This window comes from Cydia strobilella, chromosome Z (assembly GCF_947568885.1).
Source record: "Cydia strobilella chromosome Z, ilCydStro3.1, whole genome shotgun sequence".
Taxonomy (NCBI): Eukaryota; Metazoa; Arthropoda; class Insecta; order Lepidoptera; family Tortricidae; genus Cydia; species Cydia strobilella.
The window spans coordinates 48,854,318-48,881,053 of record NC_086068.1 but is presented as its reverse complement, the minus strand read 5'-3'; the positions used below and the strand labels follow the sequence as shown (position 1 = coordinate 48,881,053).

The following is a 26,736-nucleotide window of genomic DNA, read 5'->3' as shown; positions in this document are numbered from 1 at the left end:
TACGATTTAATAATACATTATTATTACATCTCTATGTCGTGACAAGTATAATAGTTAAACATAGCAATAAATTGTCAATTTCAATCACATTATTAATTACAATTCTACAACAGATTATATTATTAATAAAAAAACAAACATTATAATTGTATAACTAGTCAAATTTATTATTACAGTTCAATGCACATTGTAACATAATTAAAAATGTACTGAAACTGTCATTATCATGAAATAAAACAATCAATCAATTATTATCAATCAATCATCAATCAATCAATATATATGTCATTATCAATTATTATCACTCTGGGAGATGGCTCAAGTAACCTGAGGTTATTCACAATACCTTGAGGGACCATCATTCTCAATTTACTAAAATCTAAATGGATAATATTCATTTTGATGGCAATAATCTGCCATTCGTGTTTATCACAGCACTTGTAAAGTAGTGGTGTCAGTATATTTGAATATATTCGGTATTACTTAAGTATTTCATCCGCAATGGGTAATCCCAGAGAAAGGTACAGAGATTACAGATTAAACAGAGGTTCAATTAGCACTCACCTTATCAATTAGTCAATCTTATCCTTTGAAATACTTAATACTAAATAAATGTAACATTCAATGGTAAATGAATATTTATCTACGATGACGGCGCTTCTTCTTGTTGCGGTTAGCGTTTTGCGGTTGCTGGCCGTTGGACGGGCCGCTGGCGGACGCGGGCTGGGCCGCTGGCGCAGGGGTAGCGCGCTGCACAGCGCCGCCTGCCTGTACATTTCCGTCTCGTGCGGCTTCATTCTGCATTATAGCCAAACCAGTTTGCATAGGAATGGTAGGGACATTTCTCTGCGAAGCCGCGTTCGATTGGGCATTTTGACGCGCGGCGGGAGCGGCAGATTGAGGCGACGGCTGTACAATAGCAAAACCCGTTTGGATACGTATAGGATTGCTAGGCGCGCTGTTGTTCCGAGCATTGGAATTAGCGCTGGTGTTAGACTGTGCGTTTGTGCGTTGTGCAGTAGGCGCCGGGGCCACTTGTATATACCCGGTTGTTGCGTGTGTAATATTATTCGGTACGTGTCCGTTGGGTCTCTGAGCGGCAGAATTATTTTGAGCAAGAACACGTTCAGTTACGTCCTGAGCCTCGTTCAATGTGGCTCGAAGTCTGTTTCGCATGCGTCTACGGGCGTTGCGAGATAAGGTGGGCGGAGCCGCCTCGAGCCCGTGGCCATCGTGCGGTTCGGGGGCAGGCGGAGGAGCGACGGGCGGCGCGGCCGGCGTGTAGTCTCGTATGTCGAAGTCGAGCGCGCGCTCGAGGCGGGCGACGTCGTTCCGCAGGTGCTGGATAAACGGGTCAAGCAGTTGCGCGGCGTCGCGGGCGAGGTCGCGCGGGCCGCCGCGGCTGGCCACGCGCAGCACGGCGCGCGGGTGCTGCAGGTGCTGGTGCGCGTCGTCGGGTCGCACGCGCGTCACCGACAGCTTGCCGCTGATCGTTGCGGGCGCGACTAGAGCGCGGGCGTCCAAACCGGTTACCACCAAACAACGACCTCGTTTTTTAAGGAAACCTTCGCAGGAACGGACCGACCACACCTATAACAATGAAAATACATTTGAGGCAGTTCATCATTCAGTAAGTTCAATATATTTATTCAGTGAAAATTTTAATTTCTGCAGCTTTAATGGTAAATATAACATTTACCTATTAATGAAAATTACAAACATATATTTATTTAATAAAAACAATTAACTGAAAGATTATCAAGTCAATGCTGAAATCAATTCTCTGCTGCAAGCTGCTAAGTTTTTCCAAGTGCCAAACTCTACCTACTGAGCTTTACAATAGCTCGTCAATTTACATTATCAATGAATAGGAACAACGTTACTTACACAATCGGAAAAAATAGCTTCCCGATCATTGCCCGATATGGTAACAGTATAGCTAAATTCATTTGTAACCCATGGGGCGGCAGCCATCGACAGCCATGCGTGCACAGATTCATCTGAAAAGGAAGAATAGTAAATCATTTTATATTGTAATCCCATACAGCGCTAATAGGCCAAGCAATAAGAAGGTATCGAGGTAAATGCTAGAAACACAATTTTTGACTTCGTAGCTTTGTTTGGACTAGTTAGGAGATGAACATATCAGAACAGAACTCCCCAACCGTAACCCTGGTGCTGAAGGGGTAGAGGGGGGTTTGAAGGTTCAATTTTTCGGTTTTTCGATTATATCTCGGAATCTATGCGTCTGAGCGACATGGCCACTTATATAAAATGTTTGTATAAGTGGCCATGTTAAATGTTACAAGTTTCATTGTCAAGTTTTTTGATATCTTGTATAGATTTTAAGATATCCGCTCTTGAAGGTTTATTAGGGCTCTCATTTTTATCTTGATTATCTACATCAGTGAAGCTGCTTGGCCGGGTTTCGTATAAATCGGGGGTGCTGAATTCATTTATGGTATCAACATTGACACCTTTCCGAAGTAAAAATATATAAACTTTAAACAAATAACTTTTTTTTAACTCTTCTTCACGCTTAAACCACTGAACCGATTTAGTTGAAATTTGGTAAATCGATGTTTTAAGTTCCGAGACAGGATATAATATAGTTTTTATCTCAAAAATCATACTTTGAAGGTGTGAAATTTGGTGTGAGGGGCATTCAGCTTCTTCGCCGAAGTTGAACTCCTGGGGTAATACTGTTTAAATTTAGGTTTGAAGTCATGTTTGGTATCATTTTCCACATTCCTATGTACTGTCCCGGGACTCAAATCATCTCTATACCAAATTTCAATGAAATCGGTTCAGCGGTTTAAGCGTAAAGGGGTTTAAAAAAAATCATTTTTTTTTTAAATTTTGTTTTTACTTAGGAATGGTGTCAATGTTCATACCATAAATGAATTCAGCACCCCCGATTTATACGAAAACGATACCAAACCCGGCCTAGCAGCTTCACTGATGTAGATAATCAAGATAAAAACGAGAGCCCTAACCTTCATGAGCGGATATCTCAAAAACTATACAAGATATCGAAAAACTTGACTTAATAAAACTTGTAACAAATTAAATCTCTTTTCACTTTGTATAAGGCTCTGAGCAATCATTACAGGCGTAGTGAGCGACAAAGAGAGCGTGATTTCGTGACCTTTCTCCGATATGATAGTTTTTTATTTTACAAATTAAGCCCCTATAAATATTATCAATATAATCAATATAATTTGGTTTTTCTACAAATTTTATTTTCACCACACCAGCTGGGAAAGGCTCTCTTGATTGTTCAAAAACTGATAAGAAAGTTGCATTTTATTCACATGTAAGGCTAATTAAACAAATGCAAATTTTGAGTTGTTTTCTTATGTTTGCTGGTAGAAATTACTTTTAAATTACGATTTTGAATGATAATAACTTAATAACATTCATTATGAATTGATTTGCTTTGATTTTTGTTTGATATTTTACAGTTAGTATTTTCCTTGTGTTGGTGTGGTAAAAATGTTGTTTCATTCGGTGGCAAAATTTGTTTAACCCTTGTGCCTTGAAACCCTCACAACGCTCAAGATTCCATTTTTGAAATCTTTCGCTTGCTTGGGTATCAATATTAGCACGAGAGGTTAAACAACAACTTTTCCCCCTTGTAAAATAAATAACTATTATTGAATTTGTTTGTTATTATTATTAAACAAATAGTATAAGGTTTAGCGATGAAAATTACATGAAAGATACATGTATCTTTCAAAGGCCCCTGTATTTTTCAATAAAATACAGTATCTTTCCTTGCAGATCTTCGATTGAATCTTTCACAAGTTTAAGTTTTTTACGTGTAAAAACATTTTATTTTTCGTATTATTATATTATATTATGAACAGTGACTCAGAATGTATTTGGCTCTCATACAAACAGGTGACTTTTCATTTCGCTCTACTACGAGACTATATCTCGATATCAGTTAACTAAAGAGGTTGAAATTATCAATTATGACGAAATAGTTATAAATCTGATTTAATCAAGTCATTATTACCTAAATAAACACACACACACACACATATACACATATACACAGTATAAAACAGGTATTATACGTGTATGATTGTATTTTTCAGACAAACGTCTGCTTTGTTTTTTTCGAAAGTTACATTTATTTTATAGGAAAAATACAAACTTTCGAAAGAAACATGAATCTTTCGCCATTTTCATCGCTAGTTATACTATTTGTTTAGTCGTAATGGTACGTTATGGTTAGGGGTCATCCATTAATTTCGTCACGCGTTTAGGGGGAGGGAGGGGGTCAAGAAAATGTGACATGTTGTGACAAGGGGGAGGGGGACTCAACTTTGTGACGTCACTTTAACTACATCTGTAACCGAAAATGGTTTTGATTTTTGTATTCGCTATTTACATCAGTTGAATAACTAGTTTTAGCAATGATAACCGTTTTTATGGATGTATTTTATTCCTAATCGGCTTCGTGTTATAGTTTTCTAACATTGCTTCTGTCGAAAAAAAAGTTAAAATAAATGTAAAAACTTATTGAAATTATTGATTTCGTATAAAACGTAATTGCCAAATGTGACGTCACATCAGGGGGAGTGGTCAAAAAATCTAATTCGTGTGATGCAGGGATCGTTACCGGTATAACTTAAAATCAAAATATCAGGTAGCATTTGAAATATTTCTTTGATACTGTAGAATGGTATTTAGGTAAGGACAATGAGTTATAAGAACACCTAAATGAAATGGAAAAATATACATAAACAACCGAGATACCGAAATTTAATACACTAATCTGTATGAAAAATATACCGTATTCGATCCCTGGTGTGATGTAATTTATGGATGACCCCTTATACTGTATAACCTTAACGTACCATTACAAGTACCTTTTAGCCAAACTGGATATTCGTTCGCCGCAGGCAATGTCATTGCCTGGAAACCTCAAACTTTTCGGTGAGTGCATTACGTGAAGGAGCCAGTGTAATTGCACCCTAAGCCATTACGTGAAGGAGCCAGTGTAATAGCACCCTAAGCCATTTTGTTGAGGTGCTAATGCAAAAATATAGTTTTATATTTAATTTTAACTCGTTTTAAACAATGGCAAATGACATGAAAATTTTCACACGGAAACTACACTATATTCGCAAGGGCAGCCTCCAACTAAAACCCTTAAAGGGCAAATTTAACTCAATAGAAAAAAATCACAAACACATGTGTAATTTTCATTTATTTTTAGTTGTATACCCTGCATACTATAGAAGTATAATTTTAATGTAAAATAGCTAGTGATATAGCCGAGATACATTTTCAACAGAAGTAGTTGTTATATGTTTAGAGGTTTAGAGTGATTGAGGTAAAAGGTAAAAACCCGCGCGACGGCCACATCTTCCGTCGCAGGTTTAACTTTGGTTTACTTCTTATTTCCTGGCTATACGCCCCCTCTTAAATGACTTCATGTCGGAATTGCGATCTCTTTCTCAGGATGATTCACTTAAACTAGCTGCAGCGTCGTACTGACTGATAGCGGTTGTTTAGCTACTTTCGAGGGAATCATCCTACAGAAAGGAAAGAAATGCAAAAGGAGGGTCGTCATTCGAGGTTATATTAATATTTACGCACCTCAATGGCCCAGACGGAACATCCAACTTGAATAAAAGGTCCATGTGTATGGGATAAATGATATACATTAAAATAACACAATACTCACTGCTAATTTCAATAATTAAAAAGAAAATGCCCATATCGGACACTCGCACTGCCGTGACAATCCTACCAGGAACAGTAGAAAATTGCCATGCTTGCACATATTCACCATTTTCTGATTGACCCTGCAAACAATACATTTTTACACATATGTACGATGCCTCTTTTTTTCGGGGTGAATTAATTATGACGTGCGGAGGTAACTGTCATTTGTATTTACTACGAACATAAAACTAGTAAAGATGCAGTAGAACCTAGATTATCGGATGGAATGGGGAACGAGCCTAATTCAGATAATCGAAATATGCGTTTTTTAAGACGAAATCAAACAAAACAACACCCCATTTAAATAAAAACCGTACAGAACATTAAACTGATACGTAAATTAAAATGATACGTACATATAAAACGCCTGAAAAGGTCAAATGTTATTTTTTTATAAATTTCAATTGACGTACGGCTTGTAGCGTTCGGATAAACTACGAGTAAGTCGGCGTTTGAATAATTGAGGGTTCGGATAATCGAGGTTCTACTACTCTATGGATGTAGTTAAGTATATCAATACTTTTTAGTCATATTATAAAATTAAGAGCGTGTCATTTCGAAAAGATATCTGAAGAGCAAACAAGCAATACATTCAAACAACAAATAAAACTCATTAAACGACCATTCCAGCGGCCTAGCAGGACGAATCGTTTACATTTGGAATAATTTTCTATTTGTGTATACCACCTAACGAATCAATTCTAAAAAATTCGCTGAGCATGCACAGTGGAATCAACTTTTTCTGGTCACTTATTACCATGGTCGCGGTCGCAATGGGTTACTTTTTAAATCCTGGTTCTATGACATTTAAATTAACGAAATTTGCAATTTTGTGGTACTTATAAGCCCTTTCCACAGTGGGTCATTTCATCTACTAAGCACGATCATATGTGACGAATTCAATGAAAAGGTACCACTTTGTCGCTTACCATAAGAAAAAAAATTGCTTGTAAATGTGGTACCATTTGCATGAAAACGACACATATAATGTAATACAAGGGCTCTTTTAACAAGCTGAGCGACTACTGTCTGGCTGACGGGACAGAATAACAACAAGAAATTGTAAGTAGCTAGATACTTTGTTACTTTCTGAACGGCTTGTTACTGTGACAAAGTAGGCACTTAAGGTCTGTTTTTTTATTCCGTAGACTAAAATGACGTTTCATGTGTAAGACATGTGTGTGTGGAGTGTACAGGTTTTCAAAGGGTCGGCAACGCGTGTGTAATATCTCTGGTGTTGCAGGCGTCCATAGGCTACGGTAACTGCTTACCATCAGGCGGGCCGTATGCTTGATTGCCACCGACGTGGTATAAAAAAAAGACATGACATTTCTTAGTACCACATGAAATGTCATTTTAGTCTACAGAATAAAAAAACAGAATTTAGGTCTATTTCATTTGGATCTTGAAATAACGTAAACAAAACACCATATGCTCGAAATTCGGTCGTTTCACGAATGATTCCTTAGATACAAATTGAAAGTGGAATAAAAGGTTCACGTTGTTTATATGGTTAGTTACTTTCAAAATACGAATGAAAAACTTAAAGTGCGCAGCTACTTCTGAAGCTATACTATTTATGATATATCATAAGAATTCCTAAGATAATGAATGGGTAACAGTGACTTAACACATTCAGTGCTAGCGATTGCTACGTGCTACGAGCGTAGCCGTTAACATGCAAAATCTCGTAGGCATATAAAAAACAGCGACTACGAATAGAGAACCCAACTATCGGGTCACTGCCGTCACTGGCACTGAACGCGTTAAATTTATGTCCGTGTTTTAGAGCCTGTTACAGATTTGTCGTTTACGATCAATCAATCGTAGATAACTCGGGCCACTAATTGATCGATAGTTTATACTAGACAAATAGATCGATTGGTGTGGTAACACCCTAGAACAGCGGCTACAATTGCTATACATATAGGGCTGGTACTGAGGTTGTTATGTAGAATTGATCATCAAAAGATTAAAAGTAGCGTTAGCATTCAGCAAGTTCTCGTAGAAAGAGGTTAACTGTTAATTATGAGGTATATATTTAATTATTTAGGTTATACTGAAAAACTGTTACATTTGGTATTTCATACAGTTCGGCCAATAAGATCCCAATGTTAACAGGTGCAGTGGGTTCAGCCAACAGAGTTTTAGAAAGACTTGCCAAGAAATAAGAATAGCAAACTTGAGGCCTTTCTCTAGTAACTTCATCGATTTGAAACCATTGAACTATTATTACTAACGTTATTTATAGTACCGGCACAAAGAACCAGTATTTTGCGAAATGAGTTGTTGTTTTGACAACAAACCATAGAAGTGAAGCGTGAATCTCGTGACCTAAACGCGTAAGCGCCATGAATTTTACGGCGCTTACGAGGTTGCGAATGTAGTCTAAGATACGTTATATATGGTCGACCTTCACCGATATGTCTGACGGATGAAACTTATATTTTATGAAAGAAAATATGTTCCTGAACATAAATAAATAGGGTTGCCTAAAGAAATATGGTCAAGGCTATTTATAATAAATTTTTGAAAATAATTTTTTTTCTTCAAATTTCACCAATTTGTCTGACGAACGGAATAAGTTCCAATGGAAAGTATACAACTTCTACAATATGAATAAATTAGGTAACCACTATTATGAGGTTGCCGTGTTTAAACAGGTGAGATAAAATCGATAATTGCACCCATCTGTCTGACGCTTGAATTATATATCAAAATAATGGTAATTTTATTGCGAATACAATGGTATAGGGTTGCCTGCAAAAATCCGGTCACAAATAAGGGTTGCCAGGCTTTTAAAGAAAATAAGAAGGAAAGACTTTTAGCGATAACTCAAAAACGGCTTTACTGATCACGATTGTTTTAACTATTTTCGAATGTGTTCATTAATCACTATTTTTGTGATTTTTTTTTCATAATTTTTGGATGAATGGTTCAAAAGTTAGAAGGAAAAACCCTTTTTTTTTTTTCTAAATAATTATTTCCGACGTGATTCACTTTATCAAAAAATGTTGTTTAAAAACCCCTATTTATTTTGAAAGACTTATCTAACGACACCCCACCCCATAGGGTTGAAACGAAACAAAAAATCCTTACATACATTTTGTTTCTTTCGAGGCGATTATTTCCGAAAATATTCACTTTATCAACAATAGATTTTTGAAAACCCCTATTCATTTTAAAAGACCTATCCAACAATACCCGGCACCGTAGGTTTAAAATGAAAAAAAAAAAAAAAAAAAACCTTATACATTTTGTTTCTTTCGAAGGGATTATTTCCGAAAATATTCACTTTATCTAAAATTTATTATTGAAGACCCCTATTCATTTTAAAAGACCTATCCAACATTATCCGGCACTATAACGGTTTCAACCCTATGATGTGGGATGTCGTTGGATAGGTCTTTTAAAATAAATAGGGGTTTTAGAAAAACATTTTTTGATAAATTGAATATTTTCGGAAATAATCGCTTTGAAAGAAACAAAATGTGTGTGACAATTTTTTTATCGTTTCAACCCTATGGTGTGGGGTGTCGTTGGATAGGTCTTTCAAAATAAATAGGGGTTTTTGAACAACATTTTTTGATAAAGTGAATCATTTCGGTAATAATTATTTAGAAAGAAAAAAAAAAAGGATTTTTCCTTCTAACTTTTGAACTATTTATTCATCCAAAAATTATGAAAAAAATCACAAACATAGTGATGAATAAACACATTCAAAAATAGTTAAAACAATCGTGATCAGTTAAGTTGTTTTTGAGTTATCGCTAAAAGTCTTTCCTACTTATTTTCTTTAAAAGCCTGGCAACCCTTATTTGTGACCGGATTTTTGCAGGCAACCCTATACCATTGTATTCGCAATAAAATGACCATTATTTTGATATATAATTCAAGCGTCAGACAGATGGGTGCAATTATCGATTTTAACTCACCTGTGTTAAACACGGCAACCTCATAATAGTGACCGGAAAAACATAGGCAACCTAATTTATTCATGCTGTAGAAGTTGTATACTTTCCATTGGAACTTATTCCGTTCGTCAGACAAATCGGTGAAATTTGAAGAAAAAAAAATATTTTCAAAAATTTATTAAAAATAGCCTTGACCATATTTCTTTAGGCAACCCTATTTATTCATGTTCAGGAACCTATTTTCTTTCAAAAATATAAGTTTCATCCGTCAGACGTATCGGTGAAGGTCGACCATATATAACGTATCTCCTACTAATGCGACAATTTGATTATTTGGTACGCGTACTCTATACTATAGTAATAATAGCTCAATGTTTGAAACCTGGTAAAACAACTTACGCTCGATATAAAAAAAACACGAACATAGGTCTAAAGTCTAAACACACCATTATGCTAAAATGAAAATTGCTTCTAAAAATGCATAATTTTATTTTTGATTGAAATCATCGATTGCTTTTTTGTTAAAAGTAACTAAAAATAAAAATTCAATAACAATGATATCCGCGATCCCAGGCACGCGTGGCCCGGCCGTGCGCTCAGTGCTTAGTGAGCTGAGACCTGAACTCACGGCGCCTTAAGGGTATATATTGTACCATTATGATCATACGATTTCGCATGCGCATTCAACTTCGCTTGCAGCAGTTCTAAATTAGAACTAAAATTAGCTTTTAGACTAAAATTAGCATACTGTTTATGAATCTTGCTAATAGAAAATGGTAGCAGGCGTTTACTATTATTAACTAATTAAGTTGAGACACATCAATAATAATAATAACTACTCCCTGTCCGTCTGTAACAACTAAACTATCTCTCTCATCTCTGAAGGAAAAATTAAAGAGGTTATGGATATTAAATTAATGCCAATTGGAAGAAACTTAGGTAGGATTGTGCGGTTATTAATATTATATATATTTATTTATATATAGATGTAGTTATATATTTTTAAGTATGTATGTATTAATATTTTTTTTTGTTTTTATGATATGTAGTTATTTTGTTTTGCCTTTGCACCGTATTGTATTTATTTATGTTTCTAGGGTTAGCTATCCCTTTAAAGTTTTGCCTTCATGTACATGTTATCTTAGTTTGACTACCATTTCGTTTGTATCTCTCAGTTACTTAAAGGTTAGCTGGAAGAGATCCCTTAAGGGGATAAGTTCGCCTTTGTACACATTTACTGTATCCTCTCTGTGTTATGTACTTGTTTTGTGCAATAAAGTGTTTACCACTACTACTACTATCTTCCCTACAGAATTTGTTGATAAGTCACAAAGGTTAAAATTGCTGGAGGTTAATATAACATTCGCTTTAAGACGTAAAACAACGCCAAGTGACACACTCGCAATGCATCGTCAACATGAGTTGACCGTTAACACTTATGTATGTGTTGCCCTGGGTTAGACTATAGACTAGGCGACAAATGTTCAACGACACGTGTCGCCAGCGACAGCGATGTCGGTTGAAGTGGCGCGACGTTGCCGGACTTCGCTCGACATGTGACTTTTCATTGCTAGCATGCCTAAGATCGTCGCACTTTTATTTGCAAGACACTTACCTCAATTAATTCAGGAGAGTGGAAATAACGAAGGTGGTTCAGCAAACGCGCAGCTGGCAACCGAATTGAATTCCCATTCTTACAGCATAGACAACGGAATAGTCCCTTGCAAGCTTGCGGCGCCCTAAGAGCTGGAAGCTGAAAACAATTTTTGTATAAAAACTCTGTGAAACAAAGTACCAAAAGAGTGTAGCAATAAAAGATGCTTCTGCCTTCACAGTTAAAAGATAGGCCCACCAGTTCCTGTTCACAATTCCTACATATAACGTTAGCGCTTTAGGCAATATCTTAACTCTATATGCAGCAAGTGTTGCCTATGCGACCATATTACGCATTGCGCCAAACGGACGCATCAAATATTTAGGACGCCATTTATAGGCGGCAAATGCGAAAGGAATAGTGATTTTTGTATTTTTATCAACAAATCCAACATTTCCACTTAAAAAAGTGACATTTGATGAAGTGGAACTGCTGATGATGATCAGAACGGAACTCTTTAATGACGCAGTTTACGTTTGGCGATTTGTCCTCTTTATGTTTGTTAAGCAACTTAAGTTTTCAAGACACATTTTTGTCAAGCTCGAGTTCTGATGGTGGGACCCATGAGGAAACGAGGGAACTCCTCAAATGTGAAAGGCATACATATAGTGATTTTTGTATTTTCATCAACAAATCCAACATTTGGGGCATTTCACGTCAAGCGGGCAGCAAAAAAATTGTCTGGTTCTGGATTTTGTTCATAGTTGGATTAATTGGACCTATATGTGAACTAAAAAAATTGGCATCATTACTTTTTTAATATATTACTTCGTTAAAAATTTATACGCATTTAAAAAAACTACAAAATTTTAGGAACGGATTTTTAAAAAAAATATTATTGCAATTCTTTCAATGGATTTAATAATAACTAAATAGTGATTATTTGAGAATATTAGTTGATTTCCTTGAAAATTTATAAAAAAACTTTTTTTTATATTTTTTTCATATAACAAACCGGAAGTTAGTATTAAATATCTTTTTTTTTCCAACTTCGCATTTTTTTATATTTTTTATTGTTACACAATAATGTAGCTTATGGTGTACTAATGTCCTATAATTTTTTTTAATAATGGCATCTCGATTGGTTTTGAAGATTCATGAAGTAATTCGAAAGTACTGCGCGAGGCTCCGTACTATGTAGGTAGTTCTATGTGGCAGTTTTTAATGGCCAATTACGGGTTTTTTTACTTTTGCGTAACGGAATTAAAGCAATAAACAATCTTTCATCGGTTAAGATGTAGAAAAGCAAATCATGTCTTATTCAATCGTGCCTTGTAGCGCTATCTCTGATCAACCATATCTTGGAACTGAAAACAAAACGTTTATGTTTTAACAAAACGCTAGAAACTTAATAACTATAGCTAGGTTTAGGCGGGGTATGTCACATCATGTGACTCACATGCTTAAGAGGTCACTTTCGAGTTAGGTCACGTTCTGAGGACGTCACTTTCTGTACGTCACATTCTGAGTTTGTCACATTCTAGGTACGTCACTTTCTGAGGACGTCACTTTCTGAGAACGCCACTTTCTGAGGCTATCGCTTTCTGAGTACGTCACTTTTATAGCAAAGTAATATTTAAGAGGATACCTGCATGAACAATGGATACCAGCAATCATATTAGCTGTACGGCATACGGCCGCTTTTATGTATGACATACAGTTTATTTTTTTAGTGGCCATTGAAGGGTAATACTAATCTATTATATAGACGATAACGGGAAACCGTCTTAAGGTGACGTTCCTATGTGTGCGGCAGCAATGCAGTCTGCCCTTATGTCGCGCTGCAATACTGCTGCAGTAATGCTGGTGCAGTTTCCCGTTATTGTATGTAGATTCGTATTTCCCTTCAATGGCCACTAAAAAAAATAACCTGTATGTCATACATAAAAGCGGCCGTATGCCGTACAGCTAATATGATTGCTGGTATCCATTGTTCATGCAGGTATACTCTTAAATATTACTTTGCTATAAAAGTGACGTACTCAGAAAGCGAGGGCTTCAGAAAGTGGCGTTCTCAGAAAGTGACGTCCTCAGAATGTGGCGTTCTCAGAAAGTGACGTACTCAGAATGTGACGAACTCAGAATGTGACAAACTCAGAATGTGACGTACAGAAAGTGACGTCCTCAGAACGTGACCTAACTCGAAAGTGACCTCTTAAGCATGTGACATACCCCGCCTAAACCTAACTATAGTTATTAAGTTACCTCTAGCGTTGTGTTAAAACAAACGTTTTGTTTTCAGTTCCAAGATATGGTTGATCAGAGATAGCGCTACAAGGCACGATTGAATAATACATGATTTGCTTTTATACATCTTAACCGATGAAATATTGTTTATTGCTTTAATTCCGTTACGCAAAAGTAAAAAAACCCGTAATTGGCCATTAAAAACTGCCACATAGAACTACCTACATAGTACGGAGCGTCGCGCAGTACTTTCGAATTACTTCATGAATCTTCAAAACCAATCGAGATGCCATTATAAAAAAAATTATAGGACATTAGTACACCATAAGCTACATTATTGTGTAACAATAAAAAAAATAAAAAAATGCGAAGTTGGAAAAAAAAAGATATTTAATACTAACTTCCGGTTTGTTATATGAAAAAAAGATAAAAAAACTTTTTTTTATAAATTTTCTAGGAAATCAACTAATATTCTCAAATAATCACTATTTAGTTATTATTAAATCCATTGAAAGAATTGCAATAATAATTTTTAAAAAATCCGTTCCTTTAATTTTGTAGTTTTTTTAAATGCGTATAAATTTTTAACGAAGCAATATATTAAAAAAGTAATGATGCCAAATTTTTTTGTTCACATATAGGTCCAATTAATCCAACTAAGAACAAAATCCAGAACCTGACAATTTTTTTGCTGCCCGCTTGACGTGAAATGCCCCATTTCTCTATTTCATAGGCTGTTACTGAACCGGTGAGCTCCATCTTAGGCCTTGTCTTCACTTTCCATCAGGTGTGACTAGGGCCAATCGCCGATCAGTTTATAATAAAAAAAAAAAAAATTACATTTAAAAAAGTAACGTTTGATGCAGTGGAACTGCTGATGATGATCAGAATGGAACTCTTCAATGACACATAGTTCACGTTTTGCGATTTGTTCTCTTCGTTATGGATCAGACCCAAACTTGTACCCGGACCCGGGTCTGGACATGTACCCCAACTTAGATCCGGACCGAACTCGGACCCGGACAGCCGGACACGGACTCGGATCCAGACCCGGACCCGGAAATGCTACTAGAAAAGTGGGTTAGGTGGGCGGGTGGATTTTAACTGCGATTCTCACAGAACAGAACTGCTATCAGAAAAGTAGGTTAGGTTAGGTTAGAACTGTAACCCTTACAGAAAAGAAATGCTATCAGAAAAGTGGGTTAGGTTAGAACTGCGACCCTTACAGAAACATAATGCTACTAGAAAAGTGGGTGGTTTTACCTCCTTTTCTACATAATTAGGCAAAAGATGCGGTCTTTTTCATTTCATTGCCTGGAATCTAAGAGTGCACCATCAACAATAAGTAAAATTTCAGCGGCATCCCCTATTGAAGTCGGTTTTTTTTTTCTTAAAAATTATGTTAAAAAAGGATTGGTCTCAAACGTCAATGGCATGGAATGAAAATAAAAAACATATGTCACCCTACCTTTAAAGTTTAAAAAACACTACTAAAGTTGCTATACAATAATCTTTTTTTTAAGTTAAAAACTTTATATTGAATCTATGATGTCTTGTATTTTATCACTTACAATTTTTTATCCAATTTATTATGAATAATTGCTCATCTACTATCTATTTAACTAGATTTTGTTATTGAATTCAACAAGTGTCAGCATACCTGTTAGCTATAATGCAGATTGGCAAAAACGAGGGTAGTGCCTAAGGATAAATTCTGACCGACAGCATGAGCTGTGTCTACGTTGTGAATCTGTAAGACGTTATCCACCTTACGCGGTATCACACTGATATGGTCCCGCACTCCGCACAGGTATGTAAACGAGACAGCGCTATACACGTACATAGTGATATGGTCCCGCCCCGCAATCCGCACCGGTTATTTAAGCGAGACAGCACTAGACACGTACATAGTGACGTTCCGTCCGTACAATGTCCCGGCGATTGCGATTCATCATTCAATGCATCTAACTAAAGCACACTATGCAGAACAGGGGACGCCGCAATTTGCACGAGTTTCTTTCTATACAAAGGGCTCCGAAAAATCAATTAATTACATAATATTAATGTAATAATTTTAATATTTTTTTTTGTCAGTACTACAATTGCTAACTTATAGAAAAAAGTTATTGAAATTAAAATGCTGTTTATAACAATACAGCTAAGAATAACGGCTTAGTAATTTAAAAATATGTTTTATTAGCTTACATTTTGGTCAGAGGCATTATCCTCATCTTCAGCAGTGTTATTATCTTGATCTCCCGAGGCTGCGTCTTCTGCAGGCGTGTTACTGCCAGAGCCACTCGACCCTGTTGTTACTTTTCCACCTAATTTCTGTAAGTATTAAAATATGTCTCAAACATTCTCCCAAGCACATTGGGTATTGTCAAGCCACTCACTAGCTTGGGCACGCATGCTGGCCGTACAGTATTACAAACCGGTCTTGTTGAAGTATTGATGTATGCATGTTAACATATTTAGATTAAACTTAACCTAAGTATAGTATACATATGTATACAGTTTGTTCTGTATTCAGTAGGTATAAGTAAGAGATAAGTGAGAGTACGCACTGGTGGTACACCTTTCGCACTCACTTCGAAAAAACAAAGAAAACAATATTTCCATTCGGTAACGCCATCTAGCAGTTATCCTTAATATGATCTTTGAAGCGTTGAAAGTTACAATTATAATTGTAGACTTTAAAGTTGAATGTGCGACAACAATTAGATCTACCTACAAATAAAAAAATCATCTCGGAGGCAGCCAGTGTTAACAGCACTGTTTAAAGCTTAAAGCCTGCCAGGCATCAACACTGCAAATAATTGCATGTTGACTTTCACTTTTAAACGTAGGGTAGGTAGGTACAATGACACTACATTCATTGTTGACATGTTCACACCGGAGCTTTATTATTGCAACTTACTTCCATCAGAACGCAATTGTGTGATGCATATGTAATACATAGTTGGTTTATTTAAACATTATTGTAGTGAGACAAAGAAAATGTTTACTTTGCTACGAGTAATGTGAATATGTAAGGTGAGTCCCAATCAGGAGCCTACGAGGGTTGATCCGTATGCACCACCCCTAACCCTCTTACAATGAAACTACATTCAAGATTTATATTTTATTTTTCTACATAGTCTCCCTCAACACTAATACACTTATTCCATCGGTGCTCCAGCATTTCAATAGCCTCCTGAAAAAAAAAATGTCCGACCTCTGAAAACCACTTCTCCACAACAGATATCACCTCTTGATTGTCCAAAAACTTTTTTTCCACGTAAAAATTCCATTAATTTTGGGAATAGCCTGTAGTCGCTGGGGGCCAAGACAGGCGAATACGGTGGGTGCTCCACCAGTTCGAAGCCTGCTTGGTGTATGGCAGCCTTAGCGACACAGGACGTATGGACGGGAGCATTGTCTTGGTGGAAGAGTACGCCACTTGTCAGCTTGCCCCGGCGTTGCTCTTTAATAGCCTTTCGCAATTTTAGAATTAAGTTTGCATAATAGGCCCCTGTAATAGTCTCCCCTTTTTCAAATAGTTAGGATTATTCCTTGAGCATCCCAGAATACAGACAACATAACCTTTCCTGCAGACGATGCCACTTTAAATTTACGTGGTGGAGGAGAACCACTGTGTTTCCACTGCTTACTTTGAATTTTAGTTTCGGGATCATAGTGATGTGCCCAAGACTCGTCCATGGTTACGCATTGTTACGCTTGGTACATATCCAACAGACGCTGGCAAATCAATACTCTATATATATATGTCTTTTCTGATCAATGGTCAACATTCGTGGCACCCATCTTGCAATGATCTTGTTCATACCCAATTCTTTAGTAAGTATCTGTTGCACTACATGATATGACAAGCCAGTCTCTTCAACAATTTGCCTGATACGTATTCGCCGGTCTTGTAACACCATATCGTGAACTTTATTAATGTTTTCGTCTGTATTGACCGTTACAGGTGGTCCACCGCCATGTTGGTTTTCACAACTTGATCTTCCGCACTTAAACTCTCGACACCAACGTTTCACTATGTCATAGGATACTGCACACTCCCCTACTAAAATTACCAAAACCTGGATCGGAAAAAATACATTTAATCTAGTCACAAAATTTCATGATAATCGGTCGAAAATTGTGACCTGTAGAGGAACTTTTGAATACAGTGTATAGCAAAAAACTAAATTGTGAACGTTTCATTACACAACTACGGTACATAAATGGATACTTCTAAATAAGTACCAGTGATATTAAAATATCTTATAGTTTCGGGGGCCCTTACGGATACACTTTGACCCATAGGGATCTTTTGTGCAGTTACCCCCTAGGAAAGATCCGTCCGCTACTCAAGAGCTTTCCCCACCATCTCCATATGATGGACCTTATGGGTAGCTTTTTGAATTCCTTTGGTACCAGGTAGCCTGTTCCAAAGTCCTTCATTCTTTGTCTGGCGAGGGCGTGACATTCACACATAAGGTGTTCTATTGTCTCTTCCTCTTCGCCACACATACGACAATCGGTGTTGTCAGCGTGCCCCATCTTGGCCAGGATTCCCTTGACCCCGTAATGGCCAGTAAACACCCCCGTTATTATTTGGAGTTGCCGTTTGCTAAGTTTCCAAAGCTTTTTGCTCCAACCAGTCTACCCCTTGTATAAAGAGTTTTGAGTGCTTTAGACCCGTCAGACTGTCCCATTCTTCCTGGTGTTTGGTCTTAGTAAGGTATTTGATAGCCGTTGTGATGGTTCCCTGTGAGAGCCCCACGAATGGTTCCAGACCTATAAGGTTGTTTGCAGATCCGGCTCTGGCAAGTTCATCTGCATTTTCATTGCCCATGAATCCCTCGTGCCCTGGGATCCACACCAGTTGCACTTTGTTTTGCCTTCCAAGCTTGTTCAGAGCTTGGATGCCATTGTATACCAGTCTAGAGTCCACTCTAGGCGCCTTAAGCGCTTTGAGTGCAGCTTGACTGTCGCTGAGAATATAAATATTCTTCCCTTGGGTTTGCCTAACTATATTCTCATGTGCACAGGCAATTATAGCGTATGTCTCGGCTTGGAAGACAGTGGCGTAATTGCCCATGCTTATGCTACTACTAAAGTCATTTGCATAAATGCTTGCCCCAGTACCAGAATCTGTCTTGGACCCGTCTGTGTACCATATGATGTCATTTTCATCAGACATTGGTGCTTCAAAGACCTTCGGTCCATTCAGCCCTTGTTGGAACTTGAACATTAAAATTCTTACGGAACACAAACTTGGGTTGCATCTTATCGCAGCCCATATTCGTAATCCTTTTCATGAAATTATCACATTCCATGTTTGTGTGTTTAGTCTTTGGCTTGCTATCGCTCCAGAGGCCTGTCAAAGCCAGCCTCAGATTGTATCACTAGGTGCAGCGGCGGGAGGTGTAGTAGTACCTCCATCGCCGCTGTTGGCGTCGTTCTAAACGAGCCAGTAATAGCCATGCACGCCGTTCTTTGTATTTTCGTAAGGGCATCCCTGCATGTGCTCTTTAGTGTCCTTGGCCACCATGCCAGGCATCCGTACATAATCATCCATCATCCACCATGGATGGATGGTCTTACCATCATGGTATAGATCCATCTCAGTACCTTTGGGTTTAAACCCCACGTTTTGCCATATGCCGTTCTACACATTCTAAACACCCTCAGTGCCTTGGTTATGGTAGTTTCGACATGCTTTTTCCAGTTCAGTTCTTTATCTAGTGTTAAACCTAGATATTTCACTTCATCGGACATTTCCAGTACCCTTCCATAAAGCTTCAGCTGTTTCATGCCGTTAAGGGTCTTTTACCTGGTAAACGGTACTACTACTGTTTTGCCAGGATTGATGGAGAGTTGATGATGGTTGCACCACCTCTCCACTTGCTTCAGTGCTGTATTCATGATTTCCGATACCGTTCCCGGGAATTTCCCGTTTACAAGAATCACTAAATCATCTGCATACCCTACCGTGTATATTGGGCCTTTGTTTAGTTCTTCCAGCAGTGAGTTCACTACCAGGCTCCAGAGAGTCGGTGAAAGACCCCCCCCCCCCTGTGGGCAACCCTTCATGGCCGTGACTAATATTTCATCTCCCATGAGGGTGGACTTTATTAGTCGGCTATTTAGCATAGTACCAATCCATCTACAGATTGTCGGTTCTATGCCATGTTTAGATGCTGCAATGCTGATTGCCTGATACGTGGTATTAAAATAACATTGTGACTTCAGACCAAACGTCACATGTCACACGGCCACTATAAAAAAAGAAATTATGAAATAATAAACATTGAATGTTTTATTAGTAAATCTACGTCCGATCTTCCATAGGCATATTGTTAGCTACCTACGAGTTGGTATGTCAAAGGTTGAAAATGTGAATATATGTTTAAATTTAAGTAGATAACCATAAAGATAAATCCAACGAATCAATAAAATAAAAACTAAATAAATAAGCTATGCAGCTAGCTTATATATGTATGTAGTTCGTAGTTTTAACCGTCTGCACGCACATATTAAACTACATGCGACAAAATAAAATTCTAGCGAAAACATGAAGTCCATTTTAGTGGTGAACGATACCACACGATACCATGTACAATATATTTATATGTATGTACAAAGAACATAGCGAACAGTGCAGTCATTATCATATATAGGTATGTAATATGGGTAATGAATAAGCAACTGCCTGGTTTCACATTACCACAAGTATCTAACGAATTTGCTCTCGATTCATGGACGTTGCGTTGTATTGTAGATATGTATCCACATAAACACATTTGCAGGTCTATAGATACTATGTATAACTCGTAGTTAATGGACGGGAATCATACATTTGAAAACCGATTTATAAAGCATCTTGAGTATAAAATACAAGATCACAATAAATAATTCAATTCAATCTAAATAAATATTATAAAATAAGTTTTTATTGGTCTAAAATGTAGGTATATATGTTATTTGAACATACACAGAAAATTGCATAAGCTAGCAATTATCGTTGACCTTCTGAGTGATAATAAAAATAAAACTAACGTTGGTTCAATATTTAATGTATAACATGCTGTATCACTGACTCAGCACAAATTGCATAGGAAGCTTATATTCATGAATTTGTATAAATGTTGCACATAATAAAGTCTCAAGCAAGAAGAATTTACAAAGTAAACAGAAAATGTACGTGCACAAAGCGTATGTAACTAAACAATCATGTTTCAAAATAAGAAAGGTAAACATAAATTTCACCAGAATCAATGTGAGATTGATGTAAGTGATACTGATGGTTGTCAATTAATTATTAATTATAAGTATTAAAAAAAAGAGAGAGATGTGCTACAAGCAATCACATATTATGGGTTCTTGATTTTCTGAGACAAGGGATCTGGAATTTAAATAGCTAATCCGTAGCACTGAAAGAAAAGATACAGCTCCGTAGCTCCGTTCTGTATTCACTATAAAGATGAAGGTAGCAAGGTAATTACACTGCACTGGGGGTACTGTGTATCTTGTAATGTGGTTATAATATCTCATATTATTAGTGTAAGCATAATTAGATCTTTTTATTCGGATGATTTGTCATTCGCTTCTATAAGTCTGTTAATTGTGTCAGAAGTTCAAACATGCAGTTAGAAAAAGGAGAATTTCAACATAATTAAATGCATATAAAAACTAGAAGTGGCTAGCGTAAATGGAGTCCTGTAAGGCCTCTTTTACTCACAGTCACATAGAAGTATAAGAGTGACCTCTCCTGCTTGCCTTTCTTATAAAAAACTTCCAAGTCTTGAGGCCCACTTGAAAAAATGAACTTTTGAATTTTGTAATTATACTGTTTAGTCCACAACCTACCTTAGTCAACGTTGGTTGGAGTTCTGTATATTGTATTAATAATAATGCATTGTATATAACTTATATAAGCACAACTTGGTTTAGGTTGGCAGTGTACCTTATGGCTTAAGTGGCATTGTAACCTGTAAGTACACTTGTACAGTATTGAAAGTTTAAAATAAGCAAAAGAATGAGATAAGATAGTGAGCCATTATCGAGTACTCAAATAGGATTCGTTAAATCACTTTCGGGTCGTATTAGAAAGCTATACAAGGTGTAGAAAAATTAAATTTAACAATAGGGAATCTAAATAAATAACAAACGGATCACAGATAAACCAAAACATAATCATCATGTCAGCATTCAATCGTCATGGGTTATAGACAAAGAAATAAAAAATTGAACCGTCATTGTCACCAAAATTGAAGAATGTCATTAATGCTGTAGTAATGATTGTTCAGCTCTTATTGTCTAGCTAATCAAATATAAAGAATTGGGGCCACAGTTTTATTTGGTAGAACTATTTTGGACAACTAGGCGAAGAAAAATTAAAGGCCTTGCATCATAGTATTTCCACACAGACCACTCCCAAATGATAAGATCATTAGCTCATTACAGTGACTTAGATGAGAGGTTTCTAGAAAAATTAAAGGCCTTGCATCATAGTATTTCCACATAGACCACTCCCAAATGATAAGATCATTAGCTCATTACAGTGACTTAGATGAGAGGTTTCTAGAGGGAAACTACTAACTCTTGGAGCAGTTGGAGCTTCATGAAATCATTTCATAATTAATACAGATAAAAAACTCAGTACCTAAATAAGTTAATTATCACAGACTGAGTTGGCTACGGATTGTTTTGTTAGGCTTTACCCGATGATGTAGTCCACTATCCACATCACAAACATTTTAGGGACGGTTTTGACGATTATAAAAACAAGGGGATTAAGTATAAGCACTTAGACTATACGGAAAAAGGGGGAAAGGAAAAGGGATTCAGGTATCAGACCTACAGGAGCTATCGACATTACAGTAGAGAAGTTGAAGATTACAAAAGTCCCAAGTGGGGTAAATCATAGATCTCGGAGTCTTGGAGATGTCCACCCAAGGCAATGGTACCAGCGCATTCATAGAACGTTGGGTATGTATATGTATTGTAATGATTAACTTAGTTCTTGAAAAATAAACAAAGGAAGGGATGTAGTGTATTGACGTTTCGAGCGCTTACGTCATGGTGACGTCACTGATAGTTAGGGTCAGTCGATGTCATACCACGAGCAGAGCCGGACGTACCGCGCGATGTTTGTGTTGGCGAACCGTTGGAAATACATTACATCGTATGATATACTGAGGTAAATACGGTACTTTACAATAAGTATTTTTTTAAATAAATAAATAAAATAAAATATATTTTTAATTAAACCCCATTGCCTAGATAATTATATCAAAAGCTAATGAGTGTGTTGTTTATGTTACGCGCCATTCATTTATTACGTAGGACGATTTAGGGGGGAGGGGGGTCGAACACGTCTTTATTTTATTACAAGGTGGTGGGAGGGGTTTTCATAGTTCTTACGTAAGATCACAAAGATGCGTTTTTTTTCTATGAGATTATGACGTTTGAAATAATACTCCTACACTCTATGCTATCAAACACGGTGCAGGACAGGCTCCAGTACCATTGTAGGTACAAATAAACGTTCCAAAAATGATTTTGTGAAAAATTAACACTAAAACAAACCAAACGTGAATACATTTTTTCCTTTAGATTCTTACGTAATATAGGGGGAGGGGGTCGGCCTTTTCTTATTTTTTCTTACATAGAGGTGGGAGGGGGTCAAAAACTGAAAAAAATCGTCTTACGTAATAAATGAATGGCGCCTTATTGAATAGATGCTTTTGGGACACTATTAGGTTTATAGTTAGTTACTAAGTTTATTTTCATTCGAATACCAAATTTAACACATTGCCTGACCAGGGTATCCAAATAGTGCTGGGTATATGTAAAAGTGAACTTCAGTACCCTTTACCGTGAGATTACCGCGGTCGTGTCTTATGTCAGTCCATTTCACTAATAGTACTGATGTATTGGTGCGAGTGAGATGCATTGAGAGTAAGCTTACATAAACATTAGCAAATATGGTGCTGGTAAACTCATCATTATAATATTGGTGCAGAAGTAAGATTAATCATTTGTATGATATATCAGATATATTTACAATATTGTTATATTTGTCAAACTTTACTAATAACAAATTAATGTAATGGATACTTACAAAAGCTCTTAATTTTCTAACATTAGCAATGAGTTCTTCCATTGCATAATTCCTAGTTCCAAAGAAAAGAGCCCTACAGACGGGACACTGGCTGAGGCGCGCTTTGCAGCGGCCGCACACGTGGTGGCCTTCATTGCACTGGAATATCTGGCCTGAAGGGATCTCGTAGCATACTGGACACTGCAGTAGGTCATCCAGGTCGGGCAACGCCTCCGCCTGTAAACAAACAACAATATTAATAAGAATAGGTGAAGATATAAACAAATATTATGAATAAAATATAGTAGTAGTAGTAGTAAAACTCTTTATTGTACAAAAATAAACATAAAACACGAGAAAAACGCATCGTTTGTACAAAGGCGAACTTATCCCTTAAGGGATCTCTTCCAGTTAACCTATAGTATTTTGAATGTGGAAAAACAACAAGTCAAATGCTATATGTAGTCCATATATGTAGCATATTTTTTAATATTAATTAAAATATATCTTAGATTAATTACAAATAATTTATATTATATTGTTATCTATTTTTATTAAAGCTTAGTTATATAGTATATATAGCTTAATTATAGTTTTGAAACATGTTTAAATTTCATTTGATTTTTCTGCTGTAGACCCCAAGTTCAAAGTTCAAATATACTTTATTCATGTAGGCCTAGCAACAAGCACTTTTATGAATAGAGAATATAAGTGCATTCCCATTGCCAGTGAGGTTTTGGGATTTCGTGGTTGGTTCCATAGTAAAAGTGGCTCACTATAATTCCAAAACCTGCCTGGCAACAGGAATGCACTTATTTTTTAGCCACCCTGTATATATTTTAAGCTAATTATCAGAGCAATTTATTTCATTCCATTCGGCATAACATGCAAACATCGGCCCCTCGGCCGAATATTCGGTATTCGGCCATCTCTAAACATTACCCTTCTTTCTTGATGAGCAGGTTGACATATAGCTGTTATTCATAAGAGTTGATAAACCCTATTTGAAATACTTTTATTATTTGTTTGTCCCTACGTCCCTATGTACAACTATTAGGATGGAACCCTAAAAATCAATTGAACTAATTAATATGTACATTAACTTTTATAATAAGTTATGTAATAATCATATTCTTCTGTCACCTGTCACTTTTACTTATGCTAGTAGGTATGTATAATAATTTAAGGACAATACTTTGCCCAGAGTGAAAAAGGGTACAAGTATCGGGCAACGCAGGTGTATAAGGGTGTAAGTACCATGTAACACCTGATTATGCCCTTTTACACCTGAGCTGCGCGAGACTTGTACCCTTTTTCACTAGGGCCACAGTATTTATATTTGTCTCTCGATCCAACAAATAGTGCATGTTACACATACAAGTGTAAATCTAGGTTAGTGGGATTATGAATAGTGGTTACCAAGTCAATAGTACAGTGAGCGTCAAATAAATAGTGATGGAAAAATCCATAGTAATATTATAAATGCGAAAGTCTGTGTGTTACCTCTTCATGCTTAAACCGCTGAATTGATTCAGTTGAAATTTGACATAGAGTTTGAATCCCGGCAAAGGACATAGGATAGTTTTTTTTTTTCGGAAATCATCCCTAAAGAGGGTGAAAATTATTTCACTTCCACCCCGAAAGTGAGATAATTGATGCATCACCTGACAATGATGTAACTATTATGCTCAAGTTGAATCATTGACTTTATCGAGGCGTTAGAAGTTAGAATTGTCTCTCAAATAAGGATATAAGGAAGTTGCTATAGGCAATAAATAAAAAACAGATTGGATAAAAAAGAAGCTACTACTAAAATACTAATTCAATGCAGACAAAGTTGCAGGCAAAAGATAGTATATCTATAACACATCCTAATATCTACAATAACAAAGGTGAGTTAAAATATATTTGGCCACTTTTGCCGACACTCTTTATGTGTTTGATAATGGTTGTACCCGTATAAATAACTTTAGGGTGTAGGGTACTCACAAAAAATTAATAGAATATTAAACAGTTTAATTACATTACACCTGTTTGATTGTTTTACTACAAATACAAAAAAATCTTTATTTAATAAATTAGTTACTAATAAGTAACTTCATGTTATGCTACATTGATGATATGTGACGATGCTGATACAAATTAAGTAATAAAATGTAGTCGAGGTAAAATTTCATAATATTGGTGAGGGTAGATAAAAATCTTAATAACCAGTGCCTAATGAAAAATTTGCACAATAAAATTAACATATAAATAAATAATACCATGCTATGTTTGTTATTTTGATAGTAGAACAAAGGAGATGACCATTTATATACTTTAGAAAGAAAAACTGTAGGCTGATCAAACAACAATATATTAGTTTTTATGCTATTAGCTAATCCCCAAAACGAATTTATATGACAAATAAATGAATATCAAATATTACTTACATTGTGGTGTGAAAAAAATTAATACCTTTACAAGATCACCTGATCTCAGACATACATCAAACAATGCAATAACCAGGTTGGCATCTCACAGATATACTATTAAAATATATTTAAATTAACAGCCGTTAATTGTACTTTTTAAAGGGGGTAGGTTTTTTCAAGGTGTCACACCTTGCTAGCTGCGAAATGGAGGATAAGGATATTTCAAAGCATTCTATTACTTACTCTAAAACGCAAATTAAAACAATTTAATACGAGCAATGTTTATAGAAGTAATGTAAAAATAAGAATACTAAGATTTATTTGACAATAACGTGACATAAATCGATCAAGTGATGGAAGTTAAGATAGGTGTATTTTTTGTACAACGTATGCTATGCACAAACCTTGACGTCCGTTTTCTCAGCCATCGTGGAAGCCCTCTTCGGCTTGCCTGATACTGAAGAATGTATATTTCGCGAATATTTACCAAATTAATTAATGTAAAAATAAACCAGCTCGATGGTTCGTACTGAACGCTAGCTTGCCGCAAACAATGTGGCCTGTCTTTTGATTTCTACAATTGGGTTGGGGAAAAAATGGCTGCCCGATTTCCTTCTCCAGGATTTTTATGTTGCCAGAGTTGTCACTGTCATGTACCTCCCTGCGGTGCTGCCATAAATTAATATTATATATTATTATTAGGCTGAGGACATACGAGACAGAAAAGGG

At 36.4% G+C, this 26,736-nt stretch overlaps 1 protein-coding gene across 1 annotated transcript; it reads right to left on the bottom strand.

The window, feature by feature from the left end:
- LOC134754629 (uncharacterized) lies at window positions 1-26,621 on the bottom strand. Its single transcript, XM_063690965.1, has 7 exons — window positions 26,412-26,621; window positions 23,615-23,830; window positions 15,703-15,828; window positions 11,272-11,409; window positions 5,702-5,822; window positions 1,888-2,000; window positions 1-1,590 (listed from the first exon to the last, which is right to left on the bottom strand). Exons 1-7 carry the CDS (start codon window positions 26,433-26,435, stop codon window positions 640-642), a joined length of 1,689 nt encoding a protein of 562 aa, XP_063547035.1. The 5' UTR covers window positions 26,436-26,621; the 3' UTR covers window positions 1-639.
- Between the last annotated feature and the right edge of the window lie 115 nt (window positions 26,622-26,736).

Coding starts and splice junctions, on each gene's coding strand:
- LOC134754629 (XM_063690965.1), bottom strand. CDS start 26,435: ATGGCTGAGAAAACGGACGTCAAG. Junction 15,829..23,614: donor TTAGAAAATTAAGAGCTTTT/GTAAGTATCCAT, acceptor TAATACTTACAG/AAATTAGGTGGAAAAGTAAC. Junction 11,410..15,702: donor ATAATGCCTCTGACCAAAAT/GTAAGCTAATAA, acceptor AATTGTTTTCAG/CTTCCAGCTCTTAGGGCGCC.